General features: G+C 45.8%; 1 protein-coding gene across 1 annotated transcript in view; it reads left to right on the top strand.

Moving 5' to 3' along the window:
- The first annotated feature begins 1,309 nt into the window (after positions 1–1,309).
- KCNB1 (potassium voltage-gated channel subfamily B member 1) overlaps positions 1,310–17,999 on the top strand; it is a 52,573-nt gene continuing 35,883 nt past the window's right edge. Inside the window, exon 1 of the mRNA XM_026861963.1 lies at positions 1,310–1,333. Coding sequence (XP_026717764.1) covers positions 1,325–1,333 — 9 coding nt within the window. The 5' untranslated portion in view covers positions 1,310–1,324. The remainder of the gene's footprint in view (positions 1,334–17,999) is intronic.

Raw genomic sequence — 17,999 nt, forward strand, 5'->3', positions numbered from 1 at the left:
GTTACCCCAACTGTTGGCAAACTGTGAGGATGGGGTTACCATGGATACGCTTCGCACTGATTCACATGAAATACATCATTGCATTATCCCCAGTGTGGTGAAAGCCTTTCACAGCTGATAATTTTTAAGAGAATGATTCATCGTTAAATATATCATGGCAGCTCTGCATTGTTTGCTCTTCCTTGGAAGCATAATCTGGAAATAGGCAGCTCTTGGGATGCTCCTGAAGTCAAGAGCAAGATTGTGAGCAAGATTCTTGCCGCAGAGCACAGTGGCACTTGGATTTTGTTCAGTCTGTGCTGAGAGTAGGAGAGGGTCCTGCGTGGCACGGCTGCCTGCTCGCTTAGGGCCAAGTTTTGAGGAAGAAACACCCCACTCTGCATCACGTCCCACCAAAACCCACAGGAATTGCCTAGGTGCTGGCTGGGATGGATGGGGACATCACAGTCCAGCCATGTGGCTGCAAGGGCCCTGGGCTATAGCAACTGTTAAGATTTTTCACATTCACCTCTTGAGAGACTATTCTGCCCAGTTAGGGGAAAAGCAATGTCTGCATTGGAGCCAGGTGCCTGAGAGGGGGTCACCTCTCTCCCCTGCGTGCTAGGCTGCATTCAGTCCCCCTTACCACTTGGCTCTGGCTAGGAAACCAGAGACCTGTCCGTCAGAAACAGGGCCAAGATGAGTCTGGCTGTGCATACCATGGGGAGCTTCTCCTATTCTCCACCACCCCTCCCAGCTCTATATCCCCCATCCTCATCACACTGTGTTGCTCCACAGCCCCCCAGCACCACTGCCGTGCTTGGCCCTCCCAGAGCCTGCCCTGCCAGGCAGCTGCAGGGAGCAAACAGGACCTCATCTCCTGCCACATTGCCCAAATTATCAATGAACACAACCAGCCAGACACGGTTTTGAGGCACCAGCTATGCTTTGGGTTCCAAGTGGTTCCCTGGTCATGGCTGCCAGGGGAGGGACATTTAGAATAGGCAAACTTTTACCTCCAGGAAAAGCTAACATGAACCTAGAGGTTACCAAAAGCCCCTTTTTATCACTGTGAGCAACGAGGAGGGATGCCCAGACCTGGGACACATGGACGGACCTGACATGAGTGATCTGGGATAGAGAATGAAGTGCTGAGCCCCTGGCAGTGTATTAGCCCTTCAAGAATGGATAAAGCCAGCCCTCTCTGAGGGAGAGACACATCTCCTTGGTCCCCCCAGGAGCTGCTGTGGCAGGGCAGGCACTGGCCTGGTCGAGGTCTTGCTGCTTTCTATGCTGGCTGGGACGGGCACAGGGGTGAGCACAGAGTGGAATTAGTGAGCAATGGATGGAAGAGGTGAGTGCCACAGGGGAAAAGAAAGAGAAGAGGGAGGATGAGGGGAGCATGGACATATCCATCTGAGCTGGGCATTGTGCAGGTGGCCAAGGGGAGAGCTGGAGCATCCAGCATGGGCCTGGGAGAGCAGGAATGGGACGGGAGGCCGAGGCATTGCCTGGGTGAAGGTGGGATCTGCAGCCATGTATTTAGCATTTTTCCTGGTAACTTCTGAATATCTGAGAGCAGAGGAAGAGCTCCAGTGTCTGCTTGCTGGGTGGTGGGTATCTTTGAGGCAGCATCTCAGAGGCACATCTGATGTCCACTGGCTGGATCTGTGCAGAGGGCAAGGAGGGAAGCCAGCATCATCTGAATTTTAGCTGTGATCACAGGAAACTGCCAGCTCCCCAGACACCCTGCTCATCTGAGACCAAACAGATCTGCAAATATATGCAAATGATATGGCAGACTGGCAGTCAGGGCTTGCAGGCCAGTGCAGGGGACATGCACATGAGCAGGAAATGAAAAGCAACATTCTTCTAAGATACTTATGTGGTTTGCAGCCCTTTTTCAGGCTCCTTAGCCCATTGTTTAAAAACTACTTAGGTGCGTAGGAGTGTTGGAGGATTCATAGTTGGATTTTTACGTGTAGAGGGGTGGAACACAACTCAGAATGGGGTTACATGTCCTCTAGGATCACCTGAGATCTGCAAGATGGCAGCCCTGGAGCTGGGGTAAAGGGCATTACACTGCCTGCTCTGGTTTTGAAATGGTGCATTGGGAGAATTTGCCAAGAACACAATAACTTTCTTTTCTGTAGGAAATGGGCCCTCGTCAAGCAGCTGCCTGCACTTAGAAAGTAACCCAAAACCAACTGAAATGAACAAAAACTGGGCTGTATGTTCTTGACTCCAGGCCAAAATAATTCTCAGTTATTCCCAAGACAAAACTGTTTCCTGTCCCTAAAAGCCATAGACGTACATTTCATGCATAATTAAAGTGAGATTTTAGTATACATCAGAGCATAGATTTGTGTGAGGCACAAATGGGGCTTTCCAAACAAGGCTTTTGATTACCAGTCATTTTAAGTGCAGGAAATAATGGCAATTCTGAGTTCTTCAAGCCCTCAGAGAGGAATTTCTCCCATGACTGACAGTTCACGGTATAGTAGGGCTCCAGTCAGTACAGTAGCTTCCCCCGCATGGATGGAAACACCGGGGAAGACTGGAATCACCGTTAGACCCTGAGCCCAGGGGATGGAGACTCACACTATGCTCTGCCATTGCCCTAAGCCAACCGCTCTCACCTAGCCCATGGCAAACCAACACACACCATGAGTATTTTTGTAGCTCTAATCTGAGGGAGTTTTCAATCCTTTTATCCCCATTTTTATATTTCTTTGAGAGCAGTAACTAATGGGCGAGTAACAAGAATAACAGTGCCCATTTGTGCCCCACTAACACTGCTGCTAAACCTCTATTCTTTGGGTCAGACACAACATGGCTTTTCCTGGGAGACTTTGAAAGAGCTCTGCTTTTGCTGAGGTCAGTAATAACTATCATTATTGCAGGTGGTAGACAAAAATCTGACTTGATTGTGCTGGGCACAAACCTCATCACAATGTCTTCTCCTGACACCCCTGGTACAATGCATCCAGGGCTCAGGGATGTGTTTGGTCCAGTGTGGCTGGACATATCCCCGCTCCCATCCGTGCTGAGTTTGAGTGGGATGTGCCAATGGAGGTGTCTTCTAGGTCTCCTGTATATCACGGGTTCTCCTGCAGAGCAGAGAGTAGAGTACACCATAGTGTCCTCTGACTTTGCTTTCTTTAGAGAGTGGAGGGAGGCCTTCATCAAAAAAATACTAAATTTTCACCTTTTTCCCAAAAATCTTAAGAGCCACAAGACCTCAAAAGAAAAAGAGGACCAGCAGTGGTGAGAACTGAGTGTTCTAATGAGGAGGAAGGTGTCAGAAGAGTGCTACTACATCATGTCTTTGGGGTTCAGGTTCATTTGAACTTTTTCTACAAGGTTAAGAGACAGCAATTAGTGCTGTCTGTCCAGGCAGATGCTGTCTGGCAGCGGCAGCCTGGCATGACAGTGTGCATGTTGTGTGTTCCTCTGGACCGGAGGGCGATGGCCTGTGTCACCACTGCCTGGAGCCAGCCGAGCCCCCTGCTCCACACAGCTCACCCCCTTCCCCAGCAGCCCACCGCTTGCCACCAGCTTTTCACCGTATCACAGGTAACCCTCCCTTCTATCCAGGCTCATCCCAATCCTTATTAAGGGTTTGCTTCAGATAAGAGCATTGAGAACACAAGATCTTCTTTCCCCTTTCTTGCTCCCTCTCAATGACACCGTCCCCTTCCTGGCGAGAATGGGCTGCCTGTAAATCCAAATCCACTGCCTTCACTGGGCTCTCCTGCACCAAACCCAGGTGCTGACCCCACGCTACCTTTCCTTCCTCCCTGTCTAATCCTCTCTGCCCTCCAGCTATGGCACAGACTGCTCATCTCCCCTCCAGACCTCCAGCACCCCCAGCACCTGCAGCATCCTGGGATGCAGCAAGGCCTGGGGAGCAACTCATGGAGCCAGACATAGAAGGGCTTTCAATGGGATGATGTGGAGGGGGAAAGGGGAGCTGCTCCATAAATACATGAGTTTCTTCCAGGCCAGATGAAGCCAAGTATCCCTGATTTTATGTAGGCCTGGAGACTGAGCAAGCACCCCAGGAGCCAGCCCAGGGAGAGGAGAGCTGGGGAGCTGGCAGTGCTTGCCCACTGCTGCAGGGTGAAGGCTTTCAGAACCGTGGGTCCTGTCAGAGCTGCTCGCTGCAGAGGTCAAATTGGCCCCTGTTTCTCAGCCCATGGATGTCCAATGACCAATAGAAACAGGTCAGAAGAGTTTGAGGCCAATGATGGTATTTTAAGAGGCAGATGTGCAGAAGGGAGACATGCAGGGAGGGGGAGCTGCAGCCCCTTCACCTCCCTTGATCTCTTCTCATTAAAAAACAAAACCATGTGATTTTGGGTGGATCTCCACTTGACATATATCCATATTATTAATGGTCCCACTTCTCTCTAATTCCCATCTCAACTTAATGAAGTTGCAAAGAGCCAGGGTGTGTTAGGCCTAATCAGCTGTGTATTAATAATTGATTTATGGAAGGAGATGTTGACATACACAGTGCTTAGAATAAAAGTTGTCCTTGGGGCAGGGGCAGAGTGGAAGAAGGAAAAAAAAAAAAGGTTTCCTTCTCTTTTATGGAGCCACTTAGCATCCTGGATTTCAAAGGCCTTTTAGAAACTTCCATAAGACAGTAAGAAAAAAGTAGGTCACAATTAAGCTCTTGGTTTCAAAAGGAATCTGCTTGGAATGATACATGATGTGTGTAATTATACCAGGGATTGACTGGGCTGCAGAGCTATCCATCAGGAAAAACACTGAAGGTGTGATGTGCTTTGCAAAGGCCGTGTCTGTAGCACGCACTCAGCTCTGCATGGCAGGGTCCAGGGCACCTTCCCTCACCCCTTCTCCAGCAGCACTTCCATATCCTGCTGGCAGGAGCCAACAGGGGTGAGCAGGAAGTTCAGACTGTCTGATCCCCTTAGTCCTTGTTCTCTGGCAGCATCTACTCCCTGCAAAAACTGCAGGCTAGTGGGAAACGATTAGAACAAATGGTAGTGTAGTAAGGGTTTGTGTGAAATGGGTTGCACAGAAATCAGATGCAGACTTTCCCTTCATCTTGCAGAAAACCCCTATGCCAATTTCTGGGAGACAAAAAAATCCTGTAGGCCATGACCACTTTGGAGGATCACCTAATCCATATGCCAGAGGCAGAATCTGCTGGAGGACACAGCTCAGGAGGGCTTTTCTCCATAGGAATCTCAGCAGACAAAGTCAATAGGAAATCAATCTCTTAATGGACAAATAACACCTGGACTTGACCTGCAGTTCTCTCTCAGGACAATAGTAAAACTTTGGTCACCTGCAGCTCATGTCTCATGAGGTGTTTTGTCTCCTGCTTGTTGGGAAAATGAAGCATCTTTGGAAAGGCAGCACTGTATCAGGCTGTGCTTCTGCGAGTTGAGGGAGAGGTGTCCCTCCCCTAATAACTAGCAGAACAGATCTCAATATCCCACCAGATTGCCCAAAAGCATTTCCCTGCTTGGCACGTTCTCTACCTTGCAAGCTCGGTTAGCACGGGGGACAGAGGGATTTCCAGAGCCAACGGCTCCACAGGATTGCATGAGTGCTTCCCAGGGGCAGGTCAGCACCATTGGCAAAGACAACAGGTTAGCATGGCAGGAGGTGAAGTTCCTTACAGTAATAGTGCTGAAGTGGCCACCTCTGACAACACTTTGTCTCTTAACGTTTCTTCATTTCTTTCTTGGATTTTCATTTCCTCCTTTGGACGTAGCCCTGCATGTCTTGGTAGCTCATTCACTGTCTGCTCAGAGCACAGCAAGTGAGAAGCACAAACACAGGGCCCTGAAATGCTCCATCGTGCTCCACTCTGTACAGAAGAGATCTCCAGGCATGAGAGATTCTGGGTTCCTGAACAGTAGAAATGACATGTGTTGCCAGGGCATGGCTCTGGACTCACCAGTTCAGCCTAAGACAGCACAGGGAAGGGATCTTCTGGAGGCATCTCTATGGGGCTCTTACCAGATGCCCCATAAGCTGCTTTCTTCATAACCAAAGCTTGCTGGGTCTCAAGTGCTCAGTGTTGCTGGTGCAGCCTTCATGCATCTAGCAAGAGAGAAGTGGAGACAAAAATTCTTCTCTGATTCTGGAGAAGTAGCACTGTTCATAGGTAACTGTTTATACATGATCTACAGTGCATCTTTATCTGGTTATGTATTAAATGGGTATAACCTGGCTTGTAAATCAGGCTGTTCACAGAGTACCTGTATTGCTTTTTACACCTGCACTTGGTTGGATGTGTGTGAGCAGTGGAATTCAGGGGTCAGAATGGGTGTGTAGTGAGGAGCTTAGTACTTACATTCATTATAACCAAAATCAATTTAGTGGTTCTTCTACCTCAGTTAAGGGACCTGAGGCAATCTCTCAGTTAGGACAATTGTTGGTACAGATATAACACCCCAGCTTTTCCTTTTGCAACCCATAACTTGACATTTGCAAGTGTTCACAAAATCAGACTATGGGTCGGTTAACTTTGCTTGAACCCTGAGCTGCATTACATATTGAATTCCTTAACGTCGTAATATTTTTCCCTTGGCAAATTCAGCAAATGTCATTTTGACCTATTTTCCAATGCATCTTACTTCAGACTGGAAACATTACTGGATGGTACAAACATAGGTCTGAAGTACTCTTAAACCTGCAGTATAACAACACACTTGAGGAGTGGATAGTGGCTCCACCTGTTTTGGGTGAAGGAATTACACAGCTCTGGAAGCCAGGCAGGGGAGTGTTTTCTGCCTGAACCTGCTTCTGATCCTGTGAACAGCTAATGTCAGCCTCTGCCCAGCCCTCTGGAGTTCATGTTAAAAGCTGAGTTTGCACTGTTTTCCTGAAGTCTTGTGTTTCCCTATTTGGGGATAAAGAAACAGGTCTCAGGTCTGCTGAGGCTAAACTGAGTGCGAAGCCATGGAGACATGGCTTTGCACCCACTGCCTCTGTGTGCTGGGGCTGCTGATCCCAGCTCCGTGGGATCCCCTATAGTGGGACTACTGGGGGCAAGGTGGGTTTAGTCATACTGACCCACCGCCAGGAACTCAGCAGCTCCCTGGTGGTACCTAAACTCTCAGTGTCACTCAGGTAGTTTCCACTTAAAGCACTTTGCCTCCAGAGCATGTGTTTTGTTAAAATTCTCGATTTCCATGGCATTTTGGCTCTGCAGTCACAGTGTGCTGTGTGTTAGCCCAAATCAAGCGTGGCCAGCTCTGCTGGGCAACAGGGGCTTGCATGAGATGCCAGCCTGCACCAGGGTCTGCTCCCTGCACAAGCACTGAGTTACCTAGACGGTGAGATGTTTTATCTGCCTGTTCTGGAGTGGGGATTTCAGCAGAGATGTGTATTGTGGAAGAAAACAGTAAAGGAGATACTGCATTTGATGGAGTTGAGACGGTACAACTTTGATTCAGTCTCGAAATTACTTTTCTTTCTAAGACACATCTTATTTTCTATCACACAGGTAACAGTATTTCTTAATGTCATGACTGGAACAAAATTTTTCAGTATTTTCACATGTTTTTATTTATCTGAAACATATTACATTTTCAGAAATGTTGTTAGGCAGTAAACGTCAAAATGTCCTTATTTCCTATAGGAAACAAAAAATTATGTCTCTTGACAAGCTCTAGTCTTAACGTGGATTTGCTTGGTTAATGGCAAAGACCTGAAGCTGCATACTGGAAACCTTCAGCTCACTTCATTGCACACCAGAAAATTATATATAATTACATAGAGCTATTGTATGGAGTGACCCTTAGTCATATTGTCTAAGCTGCTTATTGCAACAGAAATAAGATGTATATAGTAATCTTCTTATACTTACTGAGAAACCTAAACAACGCCAGTACTGTGGTGGGGTCACTTATCTCTGGCTATAATAAGGTTACTATACAAGGAGATATTAATTTTGAAAAAAGCATGCTGGAGATTTCACGTTTAAGTCAGTGTAATTATTTCTGTCTTAAATAGGTGAATGTAGAAGGTTTCCTTGGTGGTTCATGAGTGACTATTCACCCTCCAGAAAGGAAAAGGAATGAGTAGGACATCTCCATGTGATGTATAAGTCTGAGTGCCTTGTACAGCTGGGGTGATACTGTTCACTCTGTCTTCTCTAAACAAGTCTTGCAGAACTAACCATTCACTGTAAGCATTAAAAGATCATGCTGTCTGGCAAAGAGGTGTGCGTGGAGCACGTTTCAGCATCATTGAAGGAACAGTAAGTGCTGATTTTCAGTAAAATTAAATGTGAAGATACAAGCTGGGAATCATTGACTGAGATTACATCCAGATCCCCTTTCCTTTCAAAAAGTGGCCAAAAAGGTCATCAGAGGCCTCAGTATGCTCCTGTCCCCTCTGTGAGCTCCTTACAGAGGCTCCCTCCTGCTTATGTCCCAGCCTCCACTGTCACCAAGCCTAGAGGCAGGATCCCAGCCAGGCAGGGGAAAGGAAGGAGGCACATCCGCATCACAGCTCTCGAGGCACATAGTGACAGCAGTTCTGAATCCAGATATTTTTTAGCCAAGGGGTAACTTTCTTTCAGTGTCTCGCTTTTTAAGAGATAGTTGAAAAAATAAGAAGAGCCAAGGAAGACTTAGTGATTTAAATGAAAGATTTACACCTCGTGTTTGAAACTTCAGTAGCAAAGGATTTTTCTGTAAGGAGAAAAAATACTTTGGCAAAAAAGCCTGTTTTTTCCCTGGGGAAAATATATCCTAGTTACACTAGTAATTCCCAAAGTGGAATCTACAGAAGGTCTGTGGAACATTCTTGGAGTTTTATCTTGGAGGGCAGAAGCAGTCAGTGAGGGAAATTTTCTCCTACAGTACTCTGCATGGAAAAATTGGAGTCATTAGTTCACATAAGAGGGGTCACTTTCAGGGCTCAGCTTACGTGTAGGCTCCCCTCCAGCAAAGGCTTTTTGGAGTCACTGAAGTGAGCACAGGAAGGAGCTGGGGTAGATCTGGGGCAGAAATGACCTATTGGCCTCTCTCCTGCATCTGGCATCAGCAGAGGTTTGCATTGGCACCAATGATCATGCAGTACAAAACAGGTTTTAAAAATAAATTTGGAAGCAGGCTCTGGCCCAGTTCACCAGTGCTGGATGTGATGGTCATGGAAACAATCACGGGAACAGAGAGCAGGGGCACGGGGAAGGCAGGTCACAGAGATCCCATTAATACAGAAATCATTTTCCAGAAACAAAGACCTGAGATTGAGCAATACATTTTGAGGATAAAACCAAAGCCATTAATCTTAGTTGTACTGAATATTTGCAGCTCCTATTCAAAAAATGCTTTGGAGAATAAGTCCCTGAAACAATGCTTAAAAGATGAGGGAAAGCCTCTGGTGTGCTTTTGTCCTTGCTTGCTTGCATGTTATGTATGAGAGAGATTTCTCCCAGGTTTTGGTTGATACCAAGCGTACTGCTGCCAGCATGGAATAGGGGATCAGCTCTCCTGAAGTAATCAGCTGGGACATTAAGCTTATTAGGCATGTGTCTGGAGACAGGGGCTGTGTAAGGCAGGCAAGGGAAACCTGACCCCAGAGGTGTTTGGGTGCTGAATTGTCACCTGAGCCAGCAGAGGACCATATGCTGGAAATGTCTAATACAAAATTGTTGCTCATTAGACTTTAAAAACACAGGATCACCAAGGCAAAGAAAGCATCCAGACCCCAGGATTCAGCAAGGCTGTGCACCAGGCAGAGTGGTATTTTTGAGCTCTCCTAGTCTGGCATAATTTTTAGAGGTTTAGGGTTTGATAAAACACATGGATGTACCTAGCCACAGCATCCACCTTGGAATACCTTTGTCTCTTAAAGGGGAATATTCTGCAAAAGGCCAGTGTCATATTCTACAAAGTGTTGGTGACCCCCTGTCTTCTCACAGCACTTCCTTTCTCTCCTTCCATGGGACCCTGAAAAGAAGAGACAGCTAACTGCAAACAAAAGGGAGAAATTTAGGGCCCACATCTGCGTTTGATTGCTCTAAGAAATGTTGATGAATTAGACCACTGGGATGATCCATTGTGTAACCCATCCCTGTTGGCATGGGCCAAACCTGACCCGCCCCCTTCAACATCCGTGCTTACAGTTTGGCTCTCCCTGCAGTGGGTGAGTCACTGCTCACTATTCATTCATGAAAGTCAAAAATGGCACTTGGGAAATGCGCCAAATCTTTTAGGAATATTAGCTCCTCGATTACTGACCAGTTTTACAGTAGATATGGGGACAGGACAGCCATAGGGGACACACTGCAGTGAGCTGCAGGCAGGCAAAGAGCTGCGATGGATGACAGGGTGCTGCATCTGCTCTGTCACTGGTGTGTGCATCCTGCATGCTCTACAGCGGAGCCTACGCCTCAGAGGTTGGTTTCTTTCCAAAGGCACAGTGATGAAGTATCTATTGTGCTCAGAAATCTCTTTAAAATCAAAACCACATCTATCCAACCCTTTGCCCTTTGGCAGATGACTTGAGCTCTTCTTCACCTGCTTAACCTGGGAGATTCATTTTGTGAGCAGGGTGTCAGTTCTCATTTACCTAAAAGCTCCTGATACTCTTAGTGCTTGCAGATACTGCTGCTGTCATGGCAACAAGGTTATTTATGCATAATAGATACCTACTTTCCTTTTTTTTTTCAATGTTGCTAAGTGGAGATAGGGTCAGAGGGGCCATAAAATGGAGTGGGAAACTCCCAGCCCCATACACAGATTAATAAGCCCTCCAGACAACTGTCCTCTGTCACCTGGCTGACCTGGTTCAAGTCCCTGTAACTGCCCTCAGTCCAGCCCTTTGTCTGGCAGAACAAGTGACAGCAGAAGGGCTTGTGGAGATATAACCAGAAAAAGTCAACATCCCTTTCAGTGCAGGCTGAGACACAGCGATCTCCACACAGAGCAGATACTGTCACGAATCAAAGTGCCATTTGCCAAGCTGCCTTCATTCACCTGACCCTTTACTTAGCTTGATCTGTAATGTATGCTTTATCAATAACACTGTTCAATTATTTAATAGCCAGGCCACCAAAGAAAACAGGCTGATGAACAAGGTTTTAGGGCTACAATTTCAATTGAGTTAAGTTCTCCCTTAAATTCTTTCTGGGTTTCATCTGTCTATTTTCCATGGCAACCAGCAAGGACCAGAGGTCAGAGAGGGAAAGAGGGAGTCATTTTATTTAAATTAGATGAAGCTCTGTTAGCCACTGGAGCACTTCACATGTGAAGGGTTTTCTATGAAAAGGGCCCCTTGCTTGAGGAGAGACATTGCGTGTGTCCTGGCAAGCCTCCCTCTGCAGAGCTTTGTTGTTTTCCTTCACTGAGGAACTTCTTCTCAAGACCTAAATCAATTCTATTTACATATAATAATTGAGTCCAGAGTGAAAAAAACGTCTACAGAAAGAAGAGAGTAAGCGGCTGCCCATATCATTGTCAGATAATGATCCAATCTCACAACAAATAAAAAACTTCTCCTCAGAGCTCTTGCACGTCACCTCAGTTGTCCTCACAGATGCGTGCAGCTGCCTGCCTCCCACAAAGCCTTTGCTTTGCTGGGATTCCAGCATCCCAGATGTGGTAACACTAACTGTGATGCTGGGCAGTTGTGATGGTAGTTACAGCATCGCCCACCTGTGAGCCTCCCTGAGCCCAGCTCTGATGCTGGGTATGTCTCTGGGCAATCCTTGAGACCCTACTGGGTGCTGAGTGCCTTTGCCTTTGCAGCTCTTGGTGCTGTTTGCAGCCCATCCATAGCACCAGCCTTGGCACGTGGCTGAGCACTACAATCCTTGGCTGCCACTGCTGCCAGGGGCTGTGCAGCCCCTGTCCCTGCCCGGGCTTGGGAGTCAATACAATTCCCAAAGCTCAATTCATCATTTAAAACCAGCACTCGGAGTGTCTCAGCATCTGTTGTGTTGAGGTGTCGGGGCAGGGAAGCACAGGGAATTTCCCCATCCTGGGCATCCCAACAAGAGGGGGCAAAGGCAGGAAGAGAGAAGCACTCTGAAATCAAGTGATTCCTCCTTCCCATCAGCATCGGTGGCTGTTCCCACAGTGCAGATCCCCTTCCCGAGCCCCACTGAGCAGGAGAAGTTAAAATAGCTGCCCACGTCTGCAGTCGCTGAGCAGGCAGGAGAGAGGAACACTGTCCCGGGGAAAAGGAGAGCACGTGAAGGAATAACAATACTTTCCTCTTATGTAACTCGCCTAAAATACTTCAAAGTGGGCTCATGGATAAATAATTGAAGATAATACAGAATTAGCTGTCATTTTGTATGTCAGAAAGTAAAAATCTCCATTGCTCCTGTGCCGCTTAGGTATTGAAATCACTCTGTTTGTGGGCTGAAATGAGGCCACGGGGCTGCGGAAGCTTACCAAGAGAGCACAGACTGTACTCACATACATTGCAGCTACGCAATGTTTAGGGCAAAAATTATTTACTGAGAAAAATTCACAAGTGATTCTGAATAATGAATAATTGAGAAACGTCTAATTTGCCGACAGTTTGCAAGGGTGGGGAGGGGGGAGAGGGGAAGCAACATTTGTCAGGTAAGTTATTTGTGAATTAGTCACTCTGATGATCCCTGAAGTCAATGGGTACTTGCATAAATAAGACTATTCATGGGGAAGACCAAGTCTTTAATGGTACTCTGAGAATGGGAAATTCGTTAGCTGAAAGCACTGATTATGAATCAAAGGGATAGGGAGGGGAGAAAATAAATTCATAATTAGTCACTTAAATTATATCAAGTAGCAAGCAACTGATTTTAAACAAGTCCAAACAAAGGGGAAATGATTCGTTCGGATTAAGTCAGTCTCTCTTGCCCTTTTAAAGATTTATGAAGTAATGTCAATAAATTACGGCTCTTGGGACTCAACCTATAAAAACTGCATAGAAACGCAATATAATACATCAGACAAGTGGGTTAGACACAGTGGAACAGAAATAAAATGAATATTTATTAAGGAGGTACATAATGAGTCTCATGTCACCCAAATATTGACCAATTGTCTCTAGCCTAAACTCTTCACTCCTGTTGTTATGGATTCTCTCTCTGGCTGAATTTCTAATGCTGAAGTTGGACCCAGTTTGATCACTGATAAGCTTAATTACACTGCTGAAGGACTTCTTGTATATCTAAGTGATCTGGATTAGTTATGGTGCTGGTGAATTATGTAGCATACACATAAAGACCCATTTGTAGTTTCCCCCCTGTCCCACTGCAGCATGTGATCTGGATTTCCTAGAATACAATTTTCAACTGTTGTCAAAATGATGCTGCAGGACAGAGCAGGTCTGTGATTTAGCAGTCTCTTCCTCCAAGGCAATGTGTTGAAATGACCGTACAGGAGAAGCAAACTGTATTTGCTTTAAATTGGTAAATTCAAGCATACCAGTTCTGGTGCCAGTGTGGTATTATTGTTACTATTGTTATTATCATTATTGCTGTTAAGAAAGCATCAGTAATGAACTCAGTGCTCTCTCTGACACTTTCACCCAGATTATATCATGGTGGGCTCCTAGCTGGGACAGCAAGAAGACACAGTGCTAGACTTAGGGAAGGACAGACTATATTTAAACTAGAAAGTACTGAACCTTTTCTGTGTTTGATCGAGAGATAGCAGAGCTAATAGTGCCTCACAGTAAGACCGACTTTTACCCAGGATTTCCCAGCATTTTGCATTAAGGAATAAATGTTCTCGTGTATGTCTGGGTACTGCGACTGGCTAAGCTCAATTCAGCAAAGCACTTGAACAGATGCTTCAGCTTGGGTCCACACAAGTCCCACTGAAATCTGTGAGACTTAAACACATGCTTGAGCTATTTGTCAGAGACTGATGGGGCTGTTCAACATGCAGCATGTGCGCCAGGTTTTCCTTCAGCTGGCAACTCCACCGCTGGAAACTATACATTAAAACTGGGAAAGGTTTACGAGCAGCCAGCAGTGTTGTGGTGCGAGCAGACCAGGGAGCAGCCCTTCTGCAGAGACGTGGCTGCCGGGTCAGTTGAGCTTGTGATTGTGTCTGTTAGGAACTGCACCGAGATTTGCCAGCTCATTTTTCCTCCACCCATCGGACACCGTGGTAGTGGGCCAAAGCACTGACAGGCTGGATCGGGACCTGCCTTCCAGATGCAGAAAGCTCTGCTTCACCAAACTTCTCCAGTTGCCCAGTCCTGCCCTGCTCTATTTTTGGTACCAATAAATCTCCTGTAGACATCCTCTTTGTCACAGCCTGTTCCCCAGCCCCTAACTCTGAGGTTCTTCTCTGTTCCAAATGTAATTGCTCTTCATCCTTTTTTTTCCTTTTTTCTTGCTGTCTGGAACCATAGCTCATCATCCCACACTTCTCATTATCTTAATTAAACTAGGGCAAATCAAAGGCCTGTTTTATAACCTGAATTACCCTGTACAATTTTTTAACTCAAAAGATGTGAATTAGCACTGAGATATCTCCTTGGAGGAAATTGGCACCTTAGTTCTCTCGGCTTTCAGTACTTCGGTTGTCTGAGGAGGGCTGAATAAAAAACTGAGCTGAGTGCTCCTGCGTGCCTCATCACACCAGGTAAAACCAGCCTTTTCCATAGCAGCCCAGTTCCTTCCCACTGTCTCTGGTACTCCTGTATGGCTGCTTTGGGTAACTATATTGCAAACCATGAGGTCCGCCTATTCTATTCTATTCTATTCTATTCTATTCTATTCTATTCTATTCTATTCTATTCTATTCTATTCTATTCTATTCTATTCTATTCTATTCTATTCTATTCTATTCTATTCTATTCTATTCTATTCTATTCTATTCTGTTCTATTCTATTCTATTCTATTTCTATTTCTATTTCTAATTCTAATTCTAATTCTAATTCTATTCCACTCCATTCCATTCCACTCACTGCTCACTATCCTGGCTGATGCTTGTTTTGTTGGTTTTAGCTGCATTTCTACATCCCAAGCTGCTATCTGCCAAGGCAACTGCAGCACCTAGAGGTTAGGTGAGAAAGCTGAAAGCTGTCCCCAGCAAGTGGTGGTAGATGGAGCAGGCTGCTGGGACATCTCACAGTGGCTTTTACTCCAAACTTCACAAGAACAGTGTTTGCAGGCAATGTACTGGGCACAGCTGATGCCCTGCTCCAAGCCCTGGGCATGGGGAGGTACAAACTGCCAAACTACGGCACAGGGAGGCTTCTCGGTCCCACAGCACATCCCAAGCAATGTTCCTTGAACTGATTAATCCTCCTCCCAGATCCCCTCTGAGCAAAATACTATTTTATGTGATGTGGCCCTTACAGGGAACAGACTGGCATGTTCCTGGGTCCACACGGTCTCATGTTTTCAGTACAAATTTTCTGTTGACCTGATAAAGTTATTATCTAGAAAAAGGTGGTTTAGCTTTTCTGTACTAGAGCTAGATGTTTTCTCACACTAGTCTTTTTCAGACTGTTGATTCTGGGAGGATTAAAAAGAAAAAAAAAAAAAAAAGAGAAAATCTTTTAAACCAACATTTAAAAATGCTGTTTAGAGGCCATGGCTCTCTTGTTCTTCTATACCACTAGGAGTAAAAGCATTTGCATCCCTTTACTCTGGGGTCTCATCCTGTCATGGTGGAGGTCCTTGGGTAATGCTTCCAAATTCAGAACGGGGAAATGAAATGAATATGGCCAGGAGAGGGTGCTGGGAGCCAGGTACCATCCCCACCATCCCCAGGGACAGGCACCCATACTGGCACATGCAACCCGGTATAAATACGGGCCAGTCATTACATCTCAGTTCTGCTTGTGTAAATGTTGATCGTAATAATGGTATTCAGTTCTTTCAGGAGAATTATCTGCTGTTTAATTAAGCAATGTTTGTACAATATCTAGGAAAGGCTCTGTTGTAAACATATGGTGTGCAGCTCGGAGTGCACTGGTGGGGAAGCTGCCGTTTACTTGTGCAGCAGTGACTGATCTTCGTGCTGTGCTTTGCCTGTGCTCGTCTCAAGATGAGCTACGGAAGAAGGGAGGTAGTACTGACAGCACATGCATTTTTCAGAAAAATCATGGGATTTACCCAGCCCAGAGAGCCCCTGAGGGCCACCCCAGGAAGGCAGCTTCTGTCTCCTGCCATCTCAACCCCTGGGTCATTTGTCTGCATAATGAACAGTGACGTTTTGTAGTACCGGGATGGCCAAGGGAACTACCTGGGCATTGAGATAACTAATGGAGGCTGCAGAACAGATTACTCTGAGAGTTTACAGCTTTGCTCTCCTCATGTTGGTGCGGTTTGTGCTCTAGTTTCAGGTCTTACCTGGAGCTCTCTGGCTGAGCTAACAGCACAGCTCTGGCTCTGGTTGCTGCGGGGTCTGTAGACTGGAAGTAGGGTCTACCCGGGAACTCCAGCCTGGGAAAGGCATTGGGAATTGTACCCGAGGGCTTGGAGGAACATTAACGGGGTATTAGACATGAGTCATCAAACACCTTTCCCTAATGAGCTTCGAAAGTGGAGCACCATCTGGCCTCACCTTCAGCACCTCGATTATGCGAAGATCCTGCAACTGCGTGTTCGGGCGCACCGGGGAGGCTCCCTTGTGTAACAGGCTTAGACCTCCCGGGTGTGGGACTGCACGGTCCGGGGGTCTGCTGCTCCCCTGCCAGCACTGCGAGAGCAGGAGCACCGGCACCTGCTGGGAGAAATCTGGGGGCCCAGTGGCAGCGAGAAAGCGCTTACAGACAGGCTGCAGTTAAAATTCCTGTACCTGTGCCGCAGCAAAGCTGGTGGGGAGCAGGAGGGGAACAAGTGCTGAACGAGACTTTTTCCTGACGTGAAACTACACCTATAAAATCTCATGTAAAGGAGATGTAAGTTCCAGGAGCAAACAACTGGCTGATCTGATTTTACAGGGAGACAAGAGATTCAGATGGTATTAGACATTATTTCTTTTCAAAACACTGCCAGAAAATTTTCCATTTTTATTCTGAAGTGAAAATACATTTTTAAAACATGCCTTCCCCCCTGCTGTCTGGACACTGCAAGACATTCAGCAATATTAGCAAAGCCGATGGCTGCTAAATGGCCTTTCCAACAGTAATGAGCTGCATTTAATAATGAATTAAACATCATTAACCGGGGAAGTTTTTGGTGAATGCTTCTTTAATATCATTGTGCAGCAATTATCACTGGAGTGAATAGCTCAGCTCTGTCCAGCTGCACCATTTGTCATTGTTTGGAGGAGCAGTAAAATCACTCTGGTCCAGGAGGGCTAATAACATTAAGTGACACTGAGTAAAGTTTAACAAGTGTTTCTGTTCATCATGAAGACCAGAATAACTAAGATGTTCAATTCATCTCCACCTTGCTTCTGTATCTGGATGACCCAGCTGGCCTGTCTGTGTTTTTGCAATCAGTGAAAGCCCCTCTCAGTATGATCTAATTCATAGGCACATGAAGCTTCTTTATTAAAAATTGATACACACAATTAAACAATGATAAAAGATGATAATGGGCGTAATGAAGCTATCTGGTATTTGCAGTCTTTATTATACAGTGCCATTCTGTAGTAATGAGACCTTCCAGACCTATTTATCATGTCTAGTTATAGGGTCACATTCATGAAAACGTTTGGCACTTTTCCAAAATTCTTCCCCTTGAAATAATGTACTCTGGGAAAAAAAAAAAAAAAAAAAAAAAAAAAAAAAAAAAGTCAAAATAACTATTTATCACTATTTCTTTGCAATTTCCTTACTGCCATAGCTGAGTATTTTTTAGCAAATCATGTAGTTGCTAAAATATTCCTTTTCAGGAAGAGAAGGGGCATTGCACAGCTTGTAGCCATGGGGAATAGTTCAGTCTGCAGCAATGAGAAGTGTGATTCAGGGATGGCTAAACATTTTATTTGGGCCATTGTGAAAGGAAGTGGCTTGTAATATTTCCTACATGAAACGGCTCCTTTATCTTTTTTTGAAATAGTGCTAAGGAAACTCTTCTTGTTTTTGTTTTTGGCAGAAAAAAATATTTGGGGTA

This window comes from Athene cunicularia (genome assembly GCF_003259725.1).
Source record: "Athene cunicularia isolate RWA chromosome 20 unlocalized genomic scaffold, athCun1 chr20_part1, whole genome shotgun sequence".
Taxonomy (NCBI): Eukaryota; Metazoa; Chordata; class Aves; order Strigiformes; family Strigidae; genus Athene; species Athene cunicularia.